The sequence below is a fragment of the Sceloporus undulatus genome, chromosome 7 (genome assembly GCF_019175285.1).
Source record: "Sceloporus undulatus isolate JIND9_A2432 ecotype Alabama chromosome 7, SceUnd_v1.1, whole genome shotgun sequence".
NCBI lineage: Eukaryota > Metazoa > Chordata > Lepidosauria > Squamata > Phrynosomatidae > Sceloporus > Sceloporus undulatus.
Genome location: NC_056528.1, coordinates 3,550,237 through 3,571,531, shown reverse-complemented (window position 1 = coordinate 3,571,531; position 21,295 = coordinate 3,550,237). Strand labels below are relative to the sequence as shown.

The following is a 21,295-nucleotide window of genomic DNA, read 5'->3' as shown; positions in this document are numbered from 1 at the left end:
TGACTAGAAGAGCATCGACAGGGTCTTCAGAACCTTCCTTCCCCAAACCACCTGGGGAAAAACAATGACAGACATATCCAATATTGAACCAGCTCAAAGCTTCCTCTTCCTGGCAGCTGGTTGGGGAAACCTGAGTGAGAGAGGCCAGAAGGAAGCCCAAGGCAGTCAACAGAACTCTTGTGTGCCTGAGGGCTTTGCTGCTGAAAAGTCTGTGCAGGAAAGGAGGATCCAGACTCATTCTTTCTGCATAATGTAGCATCAGCAGCAAAGACGTTATTTGCCTCTAGCTAATCAAGTGCAAGCAACTACTCTATAGATCCAATGGCTACTAGTTTGAAGAGAGTAGGAAACTTTCTCCCCAGTGCCACCACTACACACTTACACAAAGAGAGATCAGAAGAGATTAAGTTAAATTGGAGTGGCAGCAGGAGCAACAATACAACAAAATGAGGATTCTTACCACTTCATCTTCCGTCCAGCACTTCTCAATGAGTTTCGGCACGGGCTTCTTCACCAGGCGTTGCAGGGCTTTGCCGGCATCATAGTTACTTTCATGTAGCTGAAGGAGAGAGGAAAAAGCAAAACAGAACCATTACAAGGATCAAGAGAGAAGGCTGGCATTAAAAAAAAAAAGGCTGTCCTCTCCTATTTATTTCTGAAGCCTTTTCCAAGGGGATCCAGAGCCAAAACGGATATTTAAAAGTCTACCCTGCAGCATTTTCCAACGGCATTAAAAGGGAGTGAAATAAAGGGGGAGAACCACTGGAAAGGAAACCAGACCAAAATAAACAGTCTTCAAAAGAGACTGGTTCCTTTGCAGCCCTCTCTTGTTCAAAGTTAGCTGGATAACTGGGAGAGTCAGCCCTTTTGCAGCTTCGCTTGTGCACGGGGGACGGTGGAAATTGACTTTGCATGCACGGCTCTTTCTGCGTTTGAACTCCACACCAAGATGTACATAGGTCTGAGCTGCTGAAACACACACACAGTCCTGCTGGAAACACATGAAATGCCAAGTAAGAGAAACGGTGGGGGTGGAAGAACATGTACCACTGCCTAAACTGGGAAAAGGGTGTTATGTGTGCTATCATTTATAACTATAGATTGTCTCACAATCTGTGCAAAAGCTGCAGCCTGAGGATTTTCTATGCTTCACGCTAACCAATTCAGAACACAAATATGGAGAAATTAAGAATATCATGTCTATGTTCTGGAAACAAACTGTGGATCTGATCCAACAGGATTGCTCTTTCTCTTGAGCAAACTGCATATTATTAAACAGATACAACAGTCACTTATGCGCTGAGCAGGATGCTCATTCTCGATCTAGGACACAAGAAAGTTTGAAGCAGCTTTACGTGGCTGTTTGACCATTGATACAGCTAGGCAGCACTCTATTCTGGCTGGCAGTGGTTTTCTAGGGCAATAGAGCCTTTTGTAAAGGTGCACAGTGGGAACTAAGGCCTGTTACAGACTGCCAAAATAAAGCTGCTTTGGGTCTCTTTGGAGGTATGCTATTTCAATGATGCATGGGTCCTAAGAGTCCGGAGGTCGCGCCAAAACCACACTCCATTCCTAAGCACTGGAGTGCAGCTTTGGTGCAGCTTCTGGATTCTTAGGGTGCATGCATCATTTAAACAGCATGCCTCCAAAGAGACCCGAAGCAGCTTTATTTTGGCAGTCTGTAACAGGCCTAAATTAGTGTTGAAGTAGCACCCCATCTTGATATGCCTCCTGTGGTTTCTTGCTGAAAATCCTGTCTGCTATCCAGAACATCTCCATCACTGCCTTACTGGACACCTTTGAGCTACAGGGTGGTAGAAATGGGGCAGTACCCCAAGCATATCCACCTGGAGACACCAAAGAAATAATGGCATGCAGCATGAGCCTCTTTGGCCTCCACCATTCCCCCTCTTCCAAAACAGACCAATTCCTGCAAGCAACAAGTCTTTGGTGATACACTGAAGACTGCACAGTCATCAACATGGCCTTGGGGTGCTACAAGTTGTTGAGAGAAGGGTTCTGGCAAAGACTGCCTTGGTGAAACTGTCCCCTTTCAAAAGCAGCACCACATGAGCTTGTAATACAATGAGGGCTTGGGGTTGTAAATTCATGGCTGCCACCGACATCCATGTCAGCCCTCACAGCTGCGCTGAGAAAAGAGCAAAACAATAACTTACGTTCTCGTCTTTCATAAACCGCAAGCTGGGACATGCAACCAAAATACAAGACCCTGCTCAGCCTGCATGCTAACACACAACTGAGGCTGGAATGCTTAAAACGCTTTCAGTGCTGTGTGTATATATTTCCTCTCTGTCTCAATTTTTCAGACTTTCTCTCTTAAGATTCTTCTCTGTGCTTAAAAGCCAAAGGTGGATCTTGCCTGGATCTCTTTGTAACCGATGTGATCCAAGGAACGTGCTTCAAGCCTGTGTCCCAGTTATAGAAGGAACCATAACAACCTAACAACTCTCAGGTGGATGCGACGGTCAGGAGCACCTGTTATCAGCGTCCCTACCTTGACCGGGGAGACCTTGAAACTGTTGTACACGCCCTGGTAACCTCTAGGTTGGATTTCTGCAATGCGCTCTACATGGAGCAACCCTTGTACCATACTCGGAAGCTGCAACTTGTGCAGAATATGGCAGCCCGTCTGGTCACTGGCACTGCCAGGGCCAGTCATATAACACCTGTCCTTAAAGACTTACATTGGCTGCCTATTCGCTTCCGGATGCAATACAAGGTGTTGGTAATCACCTATAAAGCCCTAAATGGCTTGGGCCCAGGGTACCTGGAGGACCGCCTCTCTCCATACAATTTTTTTTTCGCACTTTGATCTTCAGAGCAGCTACTTCTAAGAGTACCAGAGGCGAAATATAATTCCACCTCTAGGAGGGCTTTCTCCATCTTAGCCCCAAACCTCTGGAACGCGCTGCCCTTCGAGCTCCGCTCAGCCACCTCCCTAGCCCAATTTAGGAAGGGGCTAAAAACCCATCTATTCGAACAAGCCTACCCCTGACCAGTAATTCCCCCCCCCCCCCCCGCGTCAGCATTGTATGCCGGCATGATAATTTTATTATTTTTATTGAACTGTTTTAATGCACTTTGTATGGTTTTTGCCTAATTGTATTGTTATTAGTTGTTGTTCACCGCCCTGATTTTCAGAAGGGCGGTATACAAATAAAAATTTTTTATTATTTATTATTATTAACCTCCACAAAATCCCAACCCCACAATTTTGACCAAGACATGTAACAGAATATCACCAATTAGTCATACTCTCTAGTCTCCTGTACATTTTCATGAATTGCTTTAAAATGAGGGCTTTTCGGGGCAGGCATCCAGCTGAGCCTTGCGGTTTGCAAGAGGAAGCAAAGAAAGTTCCTCTTGACAACCATTGACATGGAGATCCTCAATCTTCTGGGGCAATTCTTGCCATGAATAGCTTAAAGGTGTCACAACCCCTATAAGATCTCACCATGTGAGAGTTTTGCTAGTCTCCGTACGGGACGGTGATACAGTACTTGCAAGTAACATTCGTCTACCCCTTTAAAACTAGGATTGAGCAGAAAAGCTTCTGGGGGAGAGGTTATGAATTCTATGGAGGCTGAACATTAGAAGAAATAAGCATTGACTGAAAGCGGGATTTTTCACTCAGCACGGTGCTCCGTTCCCTGCCTCCTTCCCATGACTCCTGGAAGGAATCTATTTTTGCCCCACGGAACGGAACGGAAATAATTTTCTTCCTTTCCTTTTTCTGAACAAGCTTAACAAACTGGAAGAAGAACAAGGACAGAAGGAGGCCAAGAGCAATGGGCTCAGCAGTCAGCAATCCCAACTGGAAAAGCCAGGCAGGTTGGTGGCGTTTGCGTCACTTATCCACACCGTTACTTGGGAGTCGGTTTCACATATTCGTGCCGCTCTTCAGACACCCAATACAGTTCTGTGAAACAGAGAGGTACTGGAAGGCTCTATGCAGGGCTTTCCTGGTGCTGCTCACAGGTTTTGCATCTTTCCCCTAAGTGAGGCTAAGCTGGCCTCCTTCTTGCTGTTCCTTTTCTGCCATTGTATTCAAGCAGGCATTTGGCAAGTCGTTTCCACAGAATTTCATATGCATCTTCATTCCCTGTGCCATTTGGGTTGTTTTCCATCTCTTTTATATGGCTCTTCTGTGTTTTTCATCCAACATCTTTTTACATCTTTTTGATCTTGTAGTATGCTCCTCTTGTTATCACAGAGCATCCTGGTCCTTGGTTTGAGCTTCCCTTTGAGTCCCCATGTCTTGTGGGAGAGGTCTTTCATTCTTCCCTTTTTTGTTATCATCTTCTATATCACTGCATTGATTATTACAGTAGTGCTCTTTATCCTTGCACACTAGTCGCTCAACAGTTGCATCCATGATTCTGGTTTTGTTCCCATCTCCCTTTTCTTTTGCTCCTCTTCTTTCCTTAACTCCTTGAAGCATTTCATCTGCTATCCATTGTTTCTTCTCTTTCTTTTCAGTTTTCTCTTTCTTTACGATCATCTCTTTCTGCATTCCTCCTTGATTATGTCCATGGCTTCTGACCATAGTTCTTCTGGTTCCAAGCCGATTATACTTAATAGCACAAATATATTTCTCAACGTTTCTGTAAATTCTGTTTACAAGCAGATAGAAGATACTTATTCCCACAAAAGAACTGAGAAAAGGAAATCAAGTCTAAGGATATCAGTGACATGAAATACTATACACAGTCTTATGTAAGAGTCAGCTGTTTAGTCTCTGTTTCTCTTACTTTGCTTATACAGTGCTACCTCGGGTTACGAAATTAATTCGTTCCGCCGCCCCGTTCGTAACCCGATGCATTTCGCAACCCGAAAAGGCTTTCCGTTAGCGCTGGAAAGCCGCGCGTTTGAATTTCGCGCCGAAAAAAAATTTCGTAACCCGAAAAAACCTTCGTATCCCGGAACAGTTTTTTCCAATCTAACTTTTTCGTATCCCGGAAATTTCGTAACGCGATCAATTCGTATCCCGGGGTACCACTGTACTCTCATCCCTCCATATCTGCGGATTTCATATTCGTGGATCTGATTATTCACAGATTTGATATGTTCTTTCTAGGAATCTCTAGGTCTTTCAGGGCAATTTTCAGTTAAAGTTGACCATAGAGTTGCACTGGAAGACCTAGATATTCCTAGAAAGAACAGATCAAATCTGTGAATAATCAAATCCACAAATAGAAAATCAGCAAATATGGAGGGATAAGAGTACAGTATAAGCAAAGTGAGAGAGACAGAGAATAAACAGCTACATCCTGATATGTACGGATATCATGGCCGTATTGCGTCTATATGGATATTTGGTTATTATATAAAGCTGCTTCAGGTCTCTTTGGAGGTATGCTATTTAAATGATGCATATGTCCTAAGCGGAGGTCACGCCAAAGCCACACTCCATTCCTATGCACTGGAATGCAGCTTTGGTGCAGCTTCTGGCTTCTTCGGATGCATGCATCATTTAAACAGCATACCTCCAAAGAGATCCCAAGCAGCTTTATTTTGGCAGTCTGTAACAGGCCATTGTATTCTATCTTTGTACTGGCTGTATGCCGTAATAGATTTTGTTGTTGTTGCTACATCCTACGTAAGTTCAAACCCTCAGCAATACCTTGAATATTTTTATTTGGATTTTAGGCGGAAGACTCTGAAGGCTCAAAAAGAGAGTTTTTAATATGGCTTTCTCTTTAAGCCAGCTGCTGCAGAAGTACTTAGTGCTTAGCATGGAGGCAAACACAAGCTCAGCCTAAAGCAAAACAGCAAGGAAGAGAAGCATGGTTCTTCGTCTCTGCTCCAAACCCCAACCAAAGCTCAGGGAAGGATCCTAGCTGCACCCCTGCCAACTCTCCCTATTTATACCCCAAGCGACATTAGAAAAGCTCTAGATCTCAGTTCATTAGCATAAACTCTGCCACATTGGCGCAAGGTTAGGATGGGCTTGTTTTGAGAGAGGTGGGGGCGAACTGCATTTTGACACTCGCTTCGCAACAGAGCTGCCATTTTCTGGCTGCGTGATGTTGCAAATAAATTCTCCTTTTGGCATGGCTCAGCTGTCAGGCACCTCTGTTCGGTAATGAATCCATGAATTACGCTTCACCATTCTGACATCCCCGGGTCTTGCACATCAAAATATTGTTCTTCAGTTGTAATTTATAACTTAATTTAAACGTCCCTTTCCCGGTGACCTTTCCTACATCAAGAACGGCATCGCATCTGGCGGCTCTGGCTTCGGCAAGGCACTCTCCTGCAATTACAGTCATTATGAGTCCTGCCTGAAAGCCATCACAGGCGTTTGGGGCTGGATTCCTGCTACAATATTAAATAATTGGAGTCCATTAAGAACGCAGCTAGATTTCAGAATGACATTCTCCTGGGGAGGGGAAGGGGAGAGAGAATAAAAAGTGTTTTGCTACCTTAATAGGAAGGAAAGGGCTGCCAGCTAACTTAAAGCCTTTCCGTAAGGAGGCAATAAAGGAGACTCCCAAGCATCCTTTAAGCAGGTGCCACATTCACAGAACGTTTTCAAGGTGGCTTCAGCCTAACCAAAACTATTGTACAATATGACTGAAAACCATGATGGTTTAAAAAGGTATATAAATAATGTAGGTATTGTTAAAAACGTAGGTCTTCAAACTATCCAAATTGTAGCACGAAAGTGGGATGCTGCAATCTGTACAAAAGCGTAGGACATGAATTATCTTGAGGGATCGTAGTATTTTATCTTAGGCCAGTGCTACAGAAAATGGTGGTCCACGGATGGTGCTAAAACCCAACCCAGCGGCTTCTGGATCCTGGTGAGTTTACAGGAAAGGAGGAAACAATTCTGGGCACAGACCTGGTGCCAATCCCTGGCGCATTGGCAAAACATGATTGCCACATCAGATTGCCTGAAAAACACTGTCTTAGACCAAGTGTGCTCTCCTCTTCCTGCAAAGCCATATTTATCTAGCCACAGTGGGCCAAGCAAATGTGTTTTCACAATGCGGAAATGCAGAATCCCTCCCCTACATTTCTTTTTCAGCTAATAAATACTTATTTTTGGCAAGTCTGTCTGCTCCATAACCATAAAACTGTAAAATCTTTATTACTACCTGATGTCCATGTTACTATGGAGCTGATGGCTTGTGGCTCCCAGTTTACTGACTTAAACAAGCAAGTGGCATTTCCCCTGCTCCCCCATAATTTAAAAGATGGCACTTGTCTGTGGTCCAATGCAAAGGCAACAGCCTCTTTCAGATCTTATTATATATAGTGTTAAAAACAAGAGGTCTTGGGCTCATTTCTGCCATGTTCCCTTCTCTTTCTCAAAAGGAGGTTGGTAACTATCACTACTTTCAGCTCAACACAATTTGTTATGTTTAAGCCAAAAGTGGTGGTCATCACACTAACTGTACAGGGAAAGAAACCACAGTTTAACTTGGCTTGTTACCCTAAACCAGTAATAGACCAATGATGCATTCCAGATGTTTTTGCCTTTAACTACAGACCGACAGACATGCTGACTATGGCTAATGGAAGTTTACCGGGGGTAAGGGCCAATTTTGGTTGCCTACTCAAATCCTCATCTGAACAGCATCAAGGCTCCTAACCCTATTCTGAACACAATCGGAAAAGTAATGAACTGATCAGTTAAGCAGAACCAAAACCTTCCAACTTTCTTGGGCTGTGACAGAACACGAGAAGAAGCCGACAAGCCCAAATCTCACTCACAAAGTACTAAACCACAGAGTCCAAATGGAACCAATGCTCAGTAATAGATTAGCTCTTTATCTAAGGTTAAGGCCGTTAAAACAGAATCAAACTGCTATAACCGCACAGTGCAAAGGGGTGCATGGTAAGCTCAAACAATGGCCAAATATTATGCATCATGTAGGGTCAATGTTGGTTTCTACATCGAGACATAAGCTCATAAACTCTCGCTCTCCTAAGACTGAAATTCTCTCTTTCAGGCCTACAAGGTTTGCAAGCGTTTCTCAGAGGACCTTTTCGTCTGCTGCCCCCAGTTTGTGGAATGACTTGCAGGAAGAGATACGACAGCCGAAAATGCTGACTGCATTTAAAACAGCGTTAAAGACAGATCTCTTCTGCCAGGCCTATCCAGTCCATTTTAAATTATGACTTTTACATTTTAATACTCTAAAGAATGTTCACTTATGAGTGTATTTGAAAAGCTTTATAGTACTGGATTTCAACTGTTGGTTTTATATACTGTTTTGTATTTTAACGTTGCAGGTGTTGAAGTCAAAGGCTTTCATGGCCAGCATCCATAGTTCTTTGTGGGGTTTTCGGGCTCTGTGGCCATGTTCTAGAAGAGTTTATTCCTGATGTTTCACAGGCATCTGTGGCTGGCATCTTTAAGGAAATATGGGCCTGTTACAGACTGCCAGAACAAAGCTGCTTCGGGTCTCTTTGGAGATATGCTATTTAAATGATGCATGGATCCTAAGAATCCGGAAGCTGCACCAAAGCTGCACTCCAGTGCTTAGGAATGGAGTGTGGCTTTGGCACGACCTCCGAACTCGTAGGACCCATGCATCATTTAAATAGCATACCTCCAAAGAGACCCAAAGCAGCTTTATTTTGGCAGTCTGTAACAGGCCTTAGAGACGTCTCTGAAGATGCCAGCCACAGATGCGGGCGAAACGTCAGGAATAAACTCTTCTAGAACATGGCCACATAGCCCCCCAAACCCACAACAAAACTATGTTGTAGGTGTTGTACCCCACCCTAGACCCTTGAGGAGAGGTGAAAGTTTATTCTTATTTATTATTAAGCATCTTGAAGAGGAAACATATTGACTCCTGACCCTCTGTGGCATAAGATTTTTGGTGGCATGCCTTGCCCAGAAGCATCAATGCCCCTTACTTGAGCCATGCCCCTTATGTGTTGATAAGCACCCAATGAAAATTCACAAGTGAGGCAGGCTAATGCATGCAAACACACATATATATTCAATATTTCAATGTTGTTTCTATGTTAATGAATAAGATGTAGTCTGGCGGCACGCAAGTAATTTGTCTTGGTGACATCTTAGTTAAAACTGAACATCCCTAAACAGGCATTAGGCTGCCTTGGGTTCCATTCAAGAAAACGCGTTACCAATGTGGTTTACAGAAATGCTAACTATTCCTTATTATTCATAAGGAAGAACAAAGGCCCAAATGAATGTGGACACTCCTGAGTATTCTTCAGCGAAAGGGGATTAAATATGTGCTATGTTTGTTAGCTAGCAGATTTAACAACCTGAGAAGTGAATGAAATGGAATTGGGCAAAAGGGCCCAATGTTTCCAAAAATCTCTACCTTTTAAAAAAGGCCAGCCCTTATGGCTGCGAAAGTATGCTTGAAAATGTGCCATGTGCCCTGCTCGAAATGGTAATATGCTACTCATTTGTCATTACAAATCATTATCCCATTACTTACAGATAATGAGGGACATTATTTTAATTAATGGCCCAAAGTGCACCCTCATAACATTATGCTTAAAAAATGTACAGTTCTCATTAGAATAATAGTGTTTGGGGGCATTTTCGATGGACCACGTGATCCCTAAAGCCAAAAATAAAAGAAATGCCCCAAATCCACAGAAGATGCCCATCCCCGGTCTAACAGAACAGGAATGGGAAGGATAAGAAGTTCATCCATGTAAATTTCAATAGCTTACATGGAGCTCATGAAGAAGAGTATCCCATAACATAGGTACCAACATCAGAAGGTCCTGCACCCTGCGACAATGCTGAAGATGCCTGGTGCATGTTATTCTAATCCTGAACAAGGGCATCTGGCACAGGTCTCCTTGAAGATGTTTTAAGTGTGCAAAGGCACATATCAGAAGGCGGCTATTCTGGACCTGGACTCCTTAAGGGACTGCAAAAATTCCAACAGCGTTACTTTTGAAATAATGGTCGACTACTGCTTCCGCTGATTTAAGCAGGGAGGCAATCTGATGTATTCTCTGCTAACATTTGGCTTTGTGTGGCAGAAACCACAGTCATGCTCATAATTCTCCAAGCAGAGACCGTGTCTCCACAGACTGGCAGATCTGGGACACCCATTTGTTACTAAGGATTGTGAAGTCAACATTTTAAAAATCTCTGTCTCAGCTGCTTTTCTGTGCACATAAGAAATAATGCAACCACAATGAAGAGCTTGCTAGTTGAGGAGAAAAAGACACTCTCTTCAATGACTCCCAAACACCCAGAATATGAATGTCAAAAATTCTGTTTTGACCATAGTCATTTCTCTCTAGCGCTGGCTAGGAGCCAGATGGGGGACACTTGGATGTGAAAGGGCTCTAGGAGTCCAAGTAGACCACAAGATGAACATGAGTCAACAGTGCGATGTGGCAGCTAAAAAGGCCAATGAAATTTTAGGCTGCATCAATAGAAGTATAGTGCCTATACTTGGGAAGTAATAGTGCCACTCTATTCTGCTTTGGTCAGGCCTCACTTGGAATAATCCTGTGTCCAGTCGTAGGCACCACAATTCAAAAAGGATGTGGAGAAACTGGAGCGTGTCCAAAGAAGGGTGACTAAAATGGTGAAGGGTCTGGAAACCATGCCCTATGAGGAACGCCTTAGGGAGCTGGGGATGCTTAGCCTGGAGGAGAGAAGCTTAAGAGGTGATATGATAGCCCTGTTTAAATACTTGAAGGGATGTCATATTGAGGAGGAAGCAAGCTTGTTTTCTGCTGCTCCGGATAACAGGACACGGAACAATGGATGCAAGCTCCAGGAAAAGAGATTCCACCTCAACATTAGGAGGAACGTCCTGAGAGTAAGGGCTGTTCGATAGTGGAAGACACTCCCTCAATGGAGTGTAGTGGAGTCTCCTTCTTTGGAGGTCTTTAAGCAGAGGCTGGATGGCCATCTGTCAGGGATGCTTTGACTGAGAGTCCCTGCAGTGCAGGGGGTTGGATTGGATGGCCCTTGGGGTCTCTTCCAACTCTATGATTCTACTTAAGGATTATATTGCCACAGCCACACACCATGCCACAAGTGAAACACTCTGGCTTGGCCCCATCTAAAAACCTGGGGCATTGATGGATGTCCATGCAGATCAGAGGTGGGCAACTTGTGCCCCTCCAGATGTTGTTAGCCAGCATAGACAATGCCAACAGGAGTCCAACAGTATTTGGAAAGTCACAGGTTGCTGACCTCTGGTGTAGATAATGCAACAATGCCCTGATCGGGTATAAAGAAATCTCCTAAGAACAGAAAAAGGAACAGAAAACATTATGTAGAATAGCCTTGCCCAACTATTTGCTCTCCAGGGGTTTAGGACTACTACTCTCAACATCCCTGGTTGTGTCAGCAGGTTGGAGGACTTCTGATGCTTGGCAGCTGGACACTTAAGAGCTAACATAGAGTTCAGTCAATATGCTTCAACATAGCAATGGAAATGGTACTGCTGTTGGTTCCAGGTGCAAAATTAACACGTAGCCCAGCTCTCCAATGTGCTGCATCTTTAGGAATTTAAAAAGAAGTGCACCTTTCATTCGGGTTATAGCTCTGTTGCATTCTGAACCCATATATGCTGGAGAGGGGGAAAAAGGACATCCGAAGCACGAACGTGAATTAAAATTCCCAAGTAAAATTGCACAGAGGCACAGCTGTAAAACGTGAGCTTTGCGGCTCGTGAATTTTAATTAAGGAAGTGACATACGGGGCTCCTAGATATTAAAGAGAAAGGGGTTCATCTTATTAGGATGGGGAAAGGAGGGTTGTGTTTTTTAAAAAGCTGTAGGGGGTGGGTTTTTGATAAGGAGAAATAAATCCACATGCATCTGGGATGAGCTTTCTGAACACTGAAGGATAATTTTGAAGAAGGAAAAATCTCTGCTCTTACCAAGACATCTGCATGTTTTCTGGTGTTCTTGTTAATCTGTTCTTTTATGCCTGCTGATCTGTGAGCTATTAAAGACAGACGCCGTGTCAATGCAGCCTTTGACGCTCTTTGAGGAGAATCTTAATGCTCTCTTTCTGCCTGTTTGTACTTCTAAAAAGTACACGTGTGCCAGCTGATGAGAGCATCTGAGGAACTTGAAAGTGCCCTTACATTATCTTAGGAGGGGAAAGCGGAGGGGGGGTTTGGAGCTGCAGCAAACATTTCCATTTTCTGGGAAGGACTGGAGCTCGGTGGTGGAGGACATGACTTCATCATGCAGAAGACCCCACATTCAGTCCCTGGCATTTCCAGTTAAACCAAGAAGCAGAAGACGTCTGAAATGTGCTCTAGACCTTGGAAAGCCACTATGTAAGAATATACTAGCTGGGTGGATAGATAATGTGACTTGGGGCCTATCCCTCTGTACAAAATAAGCCTCTATGAAGGCCGAGGGAGACCATGGGTAGCTGAAGAGTGTTCACAACAAGATAGGGTTGTGCACCCCGGACACACACACCCCAAGTTCAATTACTTGACTTGAAATGGCTTGAAATGCAACAGGCAAAGGCAGAAGGCCAGTGTCCTGGTATTTATGTCAAGGCCTGGCCAAGCAGGAGGATTCATGCCAGATGTCGCACATACTTCCTTCTGGGCTTGAAGATGATATTCAAGATGAACATCCCAGAAATGTCACTGGGACAAATCCCAGCCTCAACTCATAAAGTTGTGGGTTCATGCACTGATGTCTGTAAGAAACTACTTAATCCTCAGATGTCAGAGACACACCAGACACGACCAGATACATCCGACTGGAAATTGTGGGAAGGCGCAATCCTAAGCAGCCCTTTCCTCTTGCCGCAGTACCAGTCCAGATGCCCAGCTTTGGTCCGCTTATTGATTTAATAATAATAATAATAAACTGTTTATTTGTATCCCGCTTTTCCTTTGCAGATCAATGACTATTATTGATTCAATGTATTTATCATCTCTCAGCTTACCATGGCTCCTGAGGAGATGCACAGGAGATAAAAGCACAAATTAAAACATCCTTTAAAACATATTTTAAAATTTAATAATCAGTTTTAACAATACATACAATTAAAAACAATTCTCCAAGCCAATTTGGTTCCAAGGATCAAAACATATGAGATAACTGGTCTTAGCTGCCTGCCAGAAGTTCAATAGGGATGGAAGTAGCCTGACGTCGCTTGGCAGGGAGTTCCACAACTAAAATGCATCTACAGAGAAATCCTTGCCTCGTGTGTGTACCAATCTAGGTGTTTTAGATGGTGGGACGTATAATGTATCTTCCACTTGGGGTTTACATTTCAGGCAGATTCAAATTGGAGGAGATAACCTTTCATATATCCTGGCTTCAATCACTTTAGCACTTTCTGGTCAAAACCAGCCCCTTGAATTGAGCTCAGAAACAGACAGCAAGTCACCATTGTTAATGCAAAAATTGTAAGAAACGGTCTCTAAAGCACACACGGTATGAGTCTGGCTGCTATATTTGTACTAACTGCAGCCTCAAAATGCTTTCCAAAAGTAGCCACATTAATGCAGTGTAACAGCGTAGTAATGAACTATTGTGGACAAATCAACATTTCTCCTTGGACGAGTTGTAGTTGGTTCACCAGTCCAGGTTCTCCTGGAAACTGCAGCTCCATGACATTCCAAAAACCATACAGCATCTGAGAATACGCTGAAGCCTCAAACTTGATATTTCAAGATCCATCCAGAACTGGCCATAGACTCAATCAGAGATCAGTTTTCCTGCTGCCCAAAAGAATCTGTGTCTTGTCTGATCTGAGACCCAGTTTATTCACATGCATCCAAACCCTCGCTGCATCTAGATAATCATTCAGGGCTTGGCATGGCTTCCTTGGTATCAATCCTGAAGAAGTAATAGAGCTGAGTAACAGTAGTATAATGATGAGATAAACTCTTTGAACAACTTCTTTGGCAGCATAAAGGGTAGTACTAAACCTTGAGCCAATAATATCTATAGGCTGAGCAGCAGTACCCCACAGCACCATTTTCTAGAGATATTCAGCAAAATAGGAATGGAGCCATTGGAAAACAGTGCCTCCAACTCCCAAAAAAGCCAAATGGCCCAGAAGGATACCATGGCTGATGATATCAAATGCTGGTGAAGGCTCCAGCAGAACCAACAAGGATGCACCATTCGTAGCCCGTTCTTGACACAGGTCAGCCATGTTTTCCAAAGGCTTAGAATGAGTTGGGTCAGGGATGATAGACAGTAGTCCAGACACTAGGCCAGCCAGCTGGGGATATGGAGTCCAGTTCGATGACAATGTAGTGTCATGGTGGGCCTGGCACTAATTCATGGTGGTGCAGGATTTCAGGGTGCAGCCACAGTGAAGGGGCAGGCAAGAAGCAAAGTCACAGACAGTCTAACATCACACATACAGGGTTTCCATCAGAGCTAGGAAGGCACAAGTGAGGTTTGCAGGGTCCAGAGGTTGCTCTGGCAGTTCCTGTAGCCTGAGCCTTTTAGGCAGGAGTTGACAGGGGTTGGCCAAAGTGTCCTATAGCAGTGATAGCGAACCTATGGCATGTGTGCCAGAGGTGGCACTCAGAGCCCTCTCTGTGGGCACATGTGCCGTTGCCCCAGCACAGAGTTTGCCAGAGTTTGTTACTAGAAACCCAGAGGGACACGGCACTTTGTAATAAATAAGTGGGTTTTGGGTTGCAGTTTGGGCACTCGGCCTACAAAAGGTTCACCATCACTGTCCTATAGGCCTCCACAGGGAAACGTCTTCATGAGGAGACCCTTCCATAAAGACTCTGTTGCCACAGCCTGGTGCTTTGTCTGAGCCTGAGGTTTCTGGCCTGCATCTTCAGGTGCTGGCAGTCTTTGAGGTTTGGTCTGTCTCTGCCTCTGTCTCTGATGCAGAACTTCATCTGTCTCTGAAGGGCCCATGCTCCTCCTTGGCCATAGGTTCTAGCAGTTCCTGGGGGTTAGGGACCTTCCAAAGAGGACTTCTTTAGCCAGGGCATGATTATTAGTATTTATTTTATTTATTTATATCCCGCCTTCCTCTCGGTGCAGGGACTCAAGGTGGCATTATGATGCTAATAACATGAACCATAATGCTAATGGCATGAACCATGTCAGATCTAGTTGGGTCCGCAGTAAGCAACTCACCCCACTCATTAACCAGCCTTACATTCTCAAACACTCTTATGCAAAAGGTGTTGTTGGGTTGTTTTTCATAAATGTATAATTTTCAAAATGATAGCCTTCCATCCCAACTGATTTGCTGAGAAAAAGCATTGAAATGCAGCTTAAAAACAAAACAAACAAACAAACTTCACATCAAAATCTGAGCCGCAACAAGAAAAAAGCTTTAAAGAAATGCCCAGACTATTAAGCAAATAATCAGTGGAAGGAGTTGTTCAACTAGATAATATAAATGCTGCACAGCAAAAACTTCCCCTGCTCTTCATTTCTATCGGGTGTAATTAACAATAAATCATACGGAGGGTTGCAGCACCCTGTTATTACATAAATAAAACACTAGCAAAGAAGCTTGTCAGGACTGATTTATGTGAAGTGCTGCTCTGAAGTTTATTGCATTTCCATAATAAGAAATCATAGAGCATATCAATTTTTTACCATTAATCTTTTGGACTCCATATTATCCTTCCTAAACACACAGGCGCACACAGGCGCACACCTCTTTGCGCAAGAGAAGCCACTGGCTGGTGACTCAAAGGGCCAAACTCTCACCCCACAAATAAGAAATGAAGGAGCAAAGGCCAGCAAAGGTTTGCCCTGTTGCTCTCTGGCAGAGGAAGCCTATCATTTCACACACATGCTCAGACTAACACCAAGCAATGAATGGTACACAGAAGTGGATAAGACTAACGCCAAGCACTGAATGGTACACAGAAGTGGATAACACTCTGTACTTATGTAATGGGAGCAGTGGCAAAGGATAGTTGCCTTTGCAAGGAGTTTTCCATGCAATCTGTTCTGGTCACAGGCTGGGAAGAGTGCACATGTCTATCTGGCACACAGCTGGACTATAAATGCCATCAGCATCCCTCTGTTGCTCTCCTTCTTCTCCGAGAAGAGATTTTTGTACTCATGCAAACCTTGGGGTCCCTTCAAGCATGCTGACACTTCTGCCATTAAGATGCATTGGCCTCTAGCTTCTATTGCTTCTAAATAGAGTAGACAATGGTCAGGAATTATGTAACCTGCAGTCAAAGCAACATTGGGAAGGCACAAGTTCTCCAAGTATATTTAAAAGGTACTAGCAGGACTATCTTGAGGGTGTTTATACACTACTCCATGTGCATGTAATGACAAGCCATAATGTGGTTTCCTGAAATCTTCCTCTGATGAGAGAACCATATGAAAATAATTGTTTGTTAACCATGCATAAACCACAATTTGAATCTCGATTGTTTTGTTACTGGCTAATGATCTCTAGCTTTTAACCATGGCTTGGCATTATGTCTGAACCCAGAAGCGTTACCTCTAGCTTGTTCCCTAAGCTGTCCACCTTGAAACAGAAACTGACAAAAGGAGTAGGAGAAAAACAAACTAGAAACAAACCAGAAACTGTGGAGGAACATGGACTGTGGTTTGGTTGTCATGCTTCAGTAGCTTAAGCAACAAACCATGCTTAACATGAGGCATGGGTTATCATGACATGTAAACGTGTTCACATTCTTACTCTTTGCACTTTAGAAAGGGACTTTCCGGATTAAAGATCCTAAAGAACAGAGACCCTTCTTGCTTGTTAAGAGAGCATAATGAAACAAAGTGGAAAGAAACAAACTGGAAGGGAAGCAAAGATGCATTTCCCCAGGCACTTAGTCATAAGATTCCTTCACTAGCAACATCAGACTGAAAGAGGGCTAGGAATGCAATTTAAAAAGAAGCTGGAAATAAGAGGAAGAGCAACAATATGAATGATTTCCATCCCTCTGTTGTGCTTTAGTTGAGACAGAGGAGACAATTTGAATTCCCCAAGCTCTTTGGTGATTAGCAGCCTTCATGGAGAAATCTGAGCCTCCATGTGGGAAGTGGCAGAGCAAGCTAAAGTGCTCAAGAGCACCAAAGCCCACAGAAGCAGATGGCAGCCTGCCCTGGGGAATAACAGGGAACACAGAGGGTAAAATCACAGAGAAACTAAGGACAATGTACTGTATTAAGCCTCCCAGAAATTCAGATGAAAACTCAAGGATGGAGTGGTGCAGCTGGTTTAGTCACAGCACATCCACTCATGAGCTTGGGTTCAAATCCTGCTTTCAGCCATGCAGAAAAGGAGCTCCTGGAAAAGATCTCAGAGTAGAAGGATGGCAAAGACTCTGCCCTGAGGCCTTTAGACCAGCATTCCCCAACATGGGGCTCCCCAAAAGGTTTGGGTACACCTTCCTCCAGCATGAGCCAACATTGCAAGTGCATCAAGTTCCTGTCAGACAGGGCAGACAAGATGGTGTCTTGCTGTATCAAGGGACTGATCATTTTATATATTCGAAGCTGAGAAAGGAAATTGGAAAGCTGCTTCTTGTAATGTGGAGAACCACAGAGGTGCTCTCCAAAGAGCTGGAGACCTATGAAGAGTAACTCAAAGTGTATGGGGTGTGACTACAACATACAGGGAGTTCCTTCAGATCAGTGGAGGATTACAAGTAATTGAAGACTTACTGTGTTGAGGGCATTCAGAGTAGTGTCATCACGGGAGGCTGCAACGCACCCATCTTCTGTGGATCCGCCATCACACATCCCTGCAAAGGCTGCCATGCTCCTTTGAAAGTGTAAAAGAGAAATATTTACATTACAATTTTTCATATCTAAGTTTGAAGAAGCAAAACATCCGCTCACCTCAGAAACAGAAGCACAGATTGAGTCTCCCTTATCTGGAATATTGAAATTTGAAATATCCCAAAATCTAAAATTGTGTGGCTAAGATGGTAACACCTTTGCTTTCTGATGGTTCAGTGTACACAAACTCTGTTCCGCCATATCATTATGTATATGCAACTATCCCAAAACCCAAAACACTTCTGGTCTCAAATGTTTTGGATAAGAGAGGCTCAACCTGTAGCTGACTTGTACACATGCAAATGGAACCATTAAACCCAAAGACAAAACTGAATAAATTACAGTGGTACCTCGGGATACGAAATACCCAGGTTACGAAATTTTCGGGATACGAAAAAATCCCATAGGAAATCATTGTTCCGGGTTACGAATGTTTTTTCGGGATACGAAGAAAATTTTTGGTGCTTTTTTCGGCTTTTTCGCACGAAACGCGGCTTTTCCCCATTAGCGCCTATGGCAATTCGGCTTACGAAGGCTTTTCGGGTTACGAAAGCGGCCGCGGAACGAATTAATTTCGTAACCCGAGGCACCACTGTATGCATTTCAGAGGTGTAATGTCTTAGTGGGACCTGGTGCAACAACTCTCCACTATATATAAAAGACAGATATGCATTAACTTTACATTACCGGGCCGCCCGCAAGTACATGAGCAGATCACAGTCGTTGACCCCAGGCATCCATACAAGTTCTTCATGCTGTGTAATAGCGTCTCCATCTCCAGAAGGGAATGGCTGCAGTTCTGGAAGTTTTGCCTGTAAAATCATTTAAAAGCCAGAGGCAAGAAGATATTTGTTAATACTTATGCAGTGACCCTGAAGACCAAGAACCTTAACAGCAAAGAGAGGTCATCTTGGCAAAAGCTACATATCCCTACTTTCCCAAGGAGATGGAAACTGCTTGTATGTGACCAGCTAGAGGCATTTTTAAACATTATAAGGAGACTCTGTGGCTGCCTCCCACTCCTCCCTACCCAGGATATTAATGTGCCATGAATCAGTGTGTGAGAGCACCTTTATAAGTGAACATTTTTGAAGGCTAGTAACATATTGGCTATGTCAAAAAATAACAATAATCCAGGGAACCACAGGTTTATTGGTATGACCAGTATGCTAGTGCCTGCTGCTTGGCTGAACCTGGCTGCAGACTGGAGAGGTGTGTTCATCATGTTCTCTGAATGTGCCAGCAACCAGTGCTCTGGCTTGTATCACTCTTCATAACCCAGAGCAGCAATACCTGCTACATTCAAAAGCCACAATAAATAAACCAGAAGGCAAAGGACCATTGTTTGTGTAGCTGCTCACATTGCAAGTTGTAACAGTGTGCTAGTGTGCACTGGCACATTACTTCTGCTTGAAGTAATATGGTTGATAAAGTCAAGATTTCTGCTTCTTCCTGTCTTATAAATATGTTCCAATGTGGCTAAGAGTTGACAATCCTAGACTAGATAGCCATGTGCTTCCCAAACTTTGGTCCTCCTGGCATTTTGGACTCCAAATCCCAGAATTCCTCACTCTTGGACAAGCTAACTAGGGCTTCTCCATGTTCCAAACCACTGGAGCATCTAAGTTTGAGAACTTCTGAGACAGATGAATAATCTGACATAATATGAGGCAGCTTCCTGGGTTCATTAGCTTGTAACATCTGGCTAAAGATAGTGAAAAGGGTATTTTCTTCAGGTCAGCTAGACATTAGCAGTTGAAGAACTACAAGCAATCCCAAGCAATTTCATCACATGTTATTTACTGCAATTGCAATGTCCTTGCATGGTCAGCTTGTTGTTGTGTGCTTTCAAGTCATTTCCAATTTATGAAGACCCTAAGATCAACCAGCTTGGAAGGGCTACACAATACAATACAATGGGTAGCTTGATCTATATCCCCAGGTCCCCAAGGTTCAGATTCAGAAACGTCTTTCTATTTTGTTTAATGCACAAAAAAATTAAGCCATATAATGCAAAGAGAAAGGATTATTCTGCTCAGCAAGTAAGCTCCCAGAGACAGCAGACTCAAGGGAGCTAGTACCAAGCAGGTTTACAGTGGAGCACAAGCAACAACTTAAGTCTTCAAGGGGGGAAAACCTAAACTTATTCCCAAGGGATACTGGAGGATTTGAAGAGAACGGTGGCAATGATAAATACTACCACCTGGCATTTACAAAGTGCTTTTGCATGTTCAGTTGCTTTGTATGCATTGTGTAACTGCAAAAAAAAGAGATATCTTTAACTGACTTCCCATTGTCACTAATATGGACTTATTGTTCGTGGGCCAAGAACACACACATGCTTTGGAAAGGCCTTTGACTCTGTAGGATCAGTATGTAGAGAGATCTTGTAGCACCTTTGAAAGAAAGAAATTGGCAGCAAGAGCTTTCATAGACTTCAGTCTACTACATCAGATGCATTTTCTTGCGTCATAGTTCTTGATGTAATAGAAAGAAAGAATGGACACTCTTGGTGTAAGTTGCTAAAGGGGCTTCCAAAAGTCTTGGATTTTAAAGTTGGAGATGCATGAGCTTCTTGTAGGAATTTCTTGTGGGACATTACATTCTCTTCCCTGTGACTGCAATGAACCACAAGATTTGGGCCATCCCTTTGCATTTGACAGATGGAGTCTGTCACCAAAAAAGGGAAATCAACACTTGATGCTTGAAAGGTAAGGAAATCTTACCTGATGGCTAGGCCCAACTCGGATCTCCCCCTGTGTGCTGTTCAACCTCCTGTAATGGAAAGACACAGAATTGCAAGTAAGTAGGGTTACTCAAACTATGATCACTTGGTAAATGTTAACATGAACAGTCCCAGCACAGCCAGGAAAAACGCAACGTACTGTCCATCTAGACTTCAATACAATATTAAAATGTTATGGAACAAAATCAAAATCACAGCATAGTCCACAACTAACCTTCAGACGCTATCATGATCCAGAAGAAAAGAATGTATGAAGACATATGCAATGCTTTTCTAAAGAGGGCAATACTATACATTAATCCTGGTGAGCAGGTAGCGAACTTGCCTGCTCAACTTGAAACATCCGTACCCAAAAAAGCGAGCATTGTCACTGTGGTGTCAGAAAAGATCAGCTTCTTTGCCCCACCGACCTCTCCCCATCTTTTCCCTGCTTTAAGTGAACAATATCTCCAGCAAGAGGCTGCCACCTAGCTGCATATAAAGGGTGCCACCGATTTAAGCCAGACATCTTCATTCCAGTCTCGTCTCATCTGTGCCATCCCTGATGTTTTTCTTTCCTTGGGGTTGGTTTTCCATGGCAAGTGTCCAACAGATAGATGTAGCCAAGTCCTGGGCATAAGGCAGGCTGGGCAGTTTTGCAGGTGTTGCATAGAAACATGTGGGGTGAAGGTGTCCCCTGCATAGCTTTGCACAGTTGCATAGAATAGTGTTTGCACAATTGCACAGAATAGCATTCACAGCCTCTATTCTATATAGGTCTGAAATACTGTATATAGTCATGTGTAAGTCTAGAAATTTTAGTTGAAAAATTGACCCAAAAAACCT

General features: G+C 43.5%; 1 protein-coding gene across 17 annotated transcripts in view; it reads right to left on the bottom strand.

Moving 5' to 3' along the window:
• RERE (arginine-glutamic acid dipeptide repeats) overlaps positions 1-21,295 on the bottom strand; it is a 339,495-nt gene that overhangs the window by 98,111 nt on the left and 220,089 nt on the right. For all 17 annotated transcript variants that reach the window (XM_042479825.1, XM_042479823.1, XM_042479830.1 and 14 more), the window contains 4 exons: positions 20,451-20,499; positions 18,412-18,536; positions 17,608-17,707; positions 461-559 (listed from right to left, as the gene is read on the bottom strand). In XM_042479825.1, coding sequence (XP_042335759.1) covers positions 461-559; positions 17,608-17,707; positions 18,412-18,536; positions 20,451-20,499 — 373 coding nt within the window. The remainder of the gene's footprint in view (positions 1-460; positions 560-17,607; positions 17,708-18,411; positions 18,537-20,450; positions 20,500-21,295) is intronic.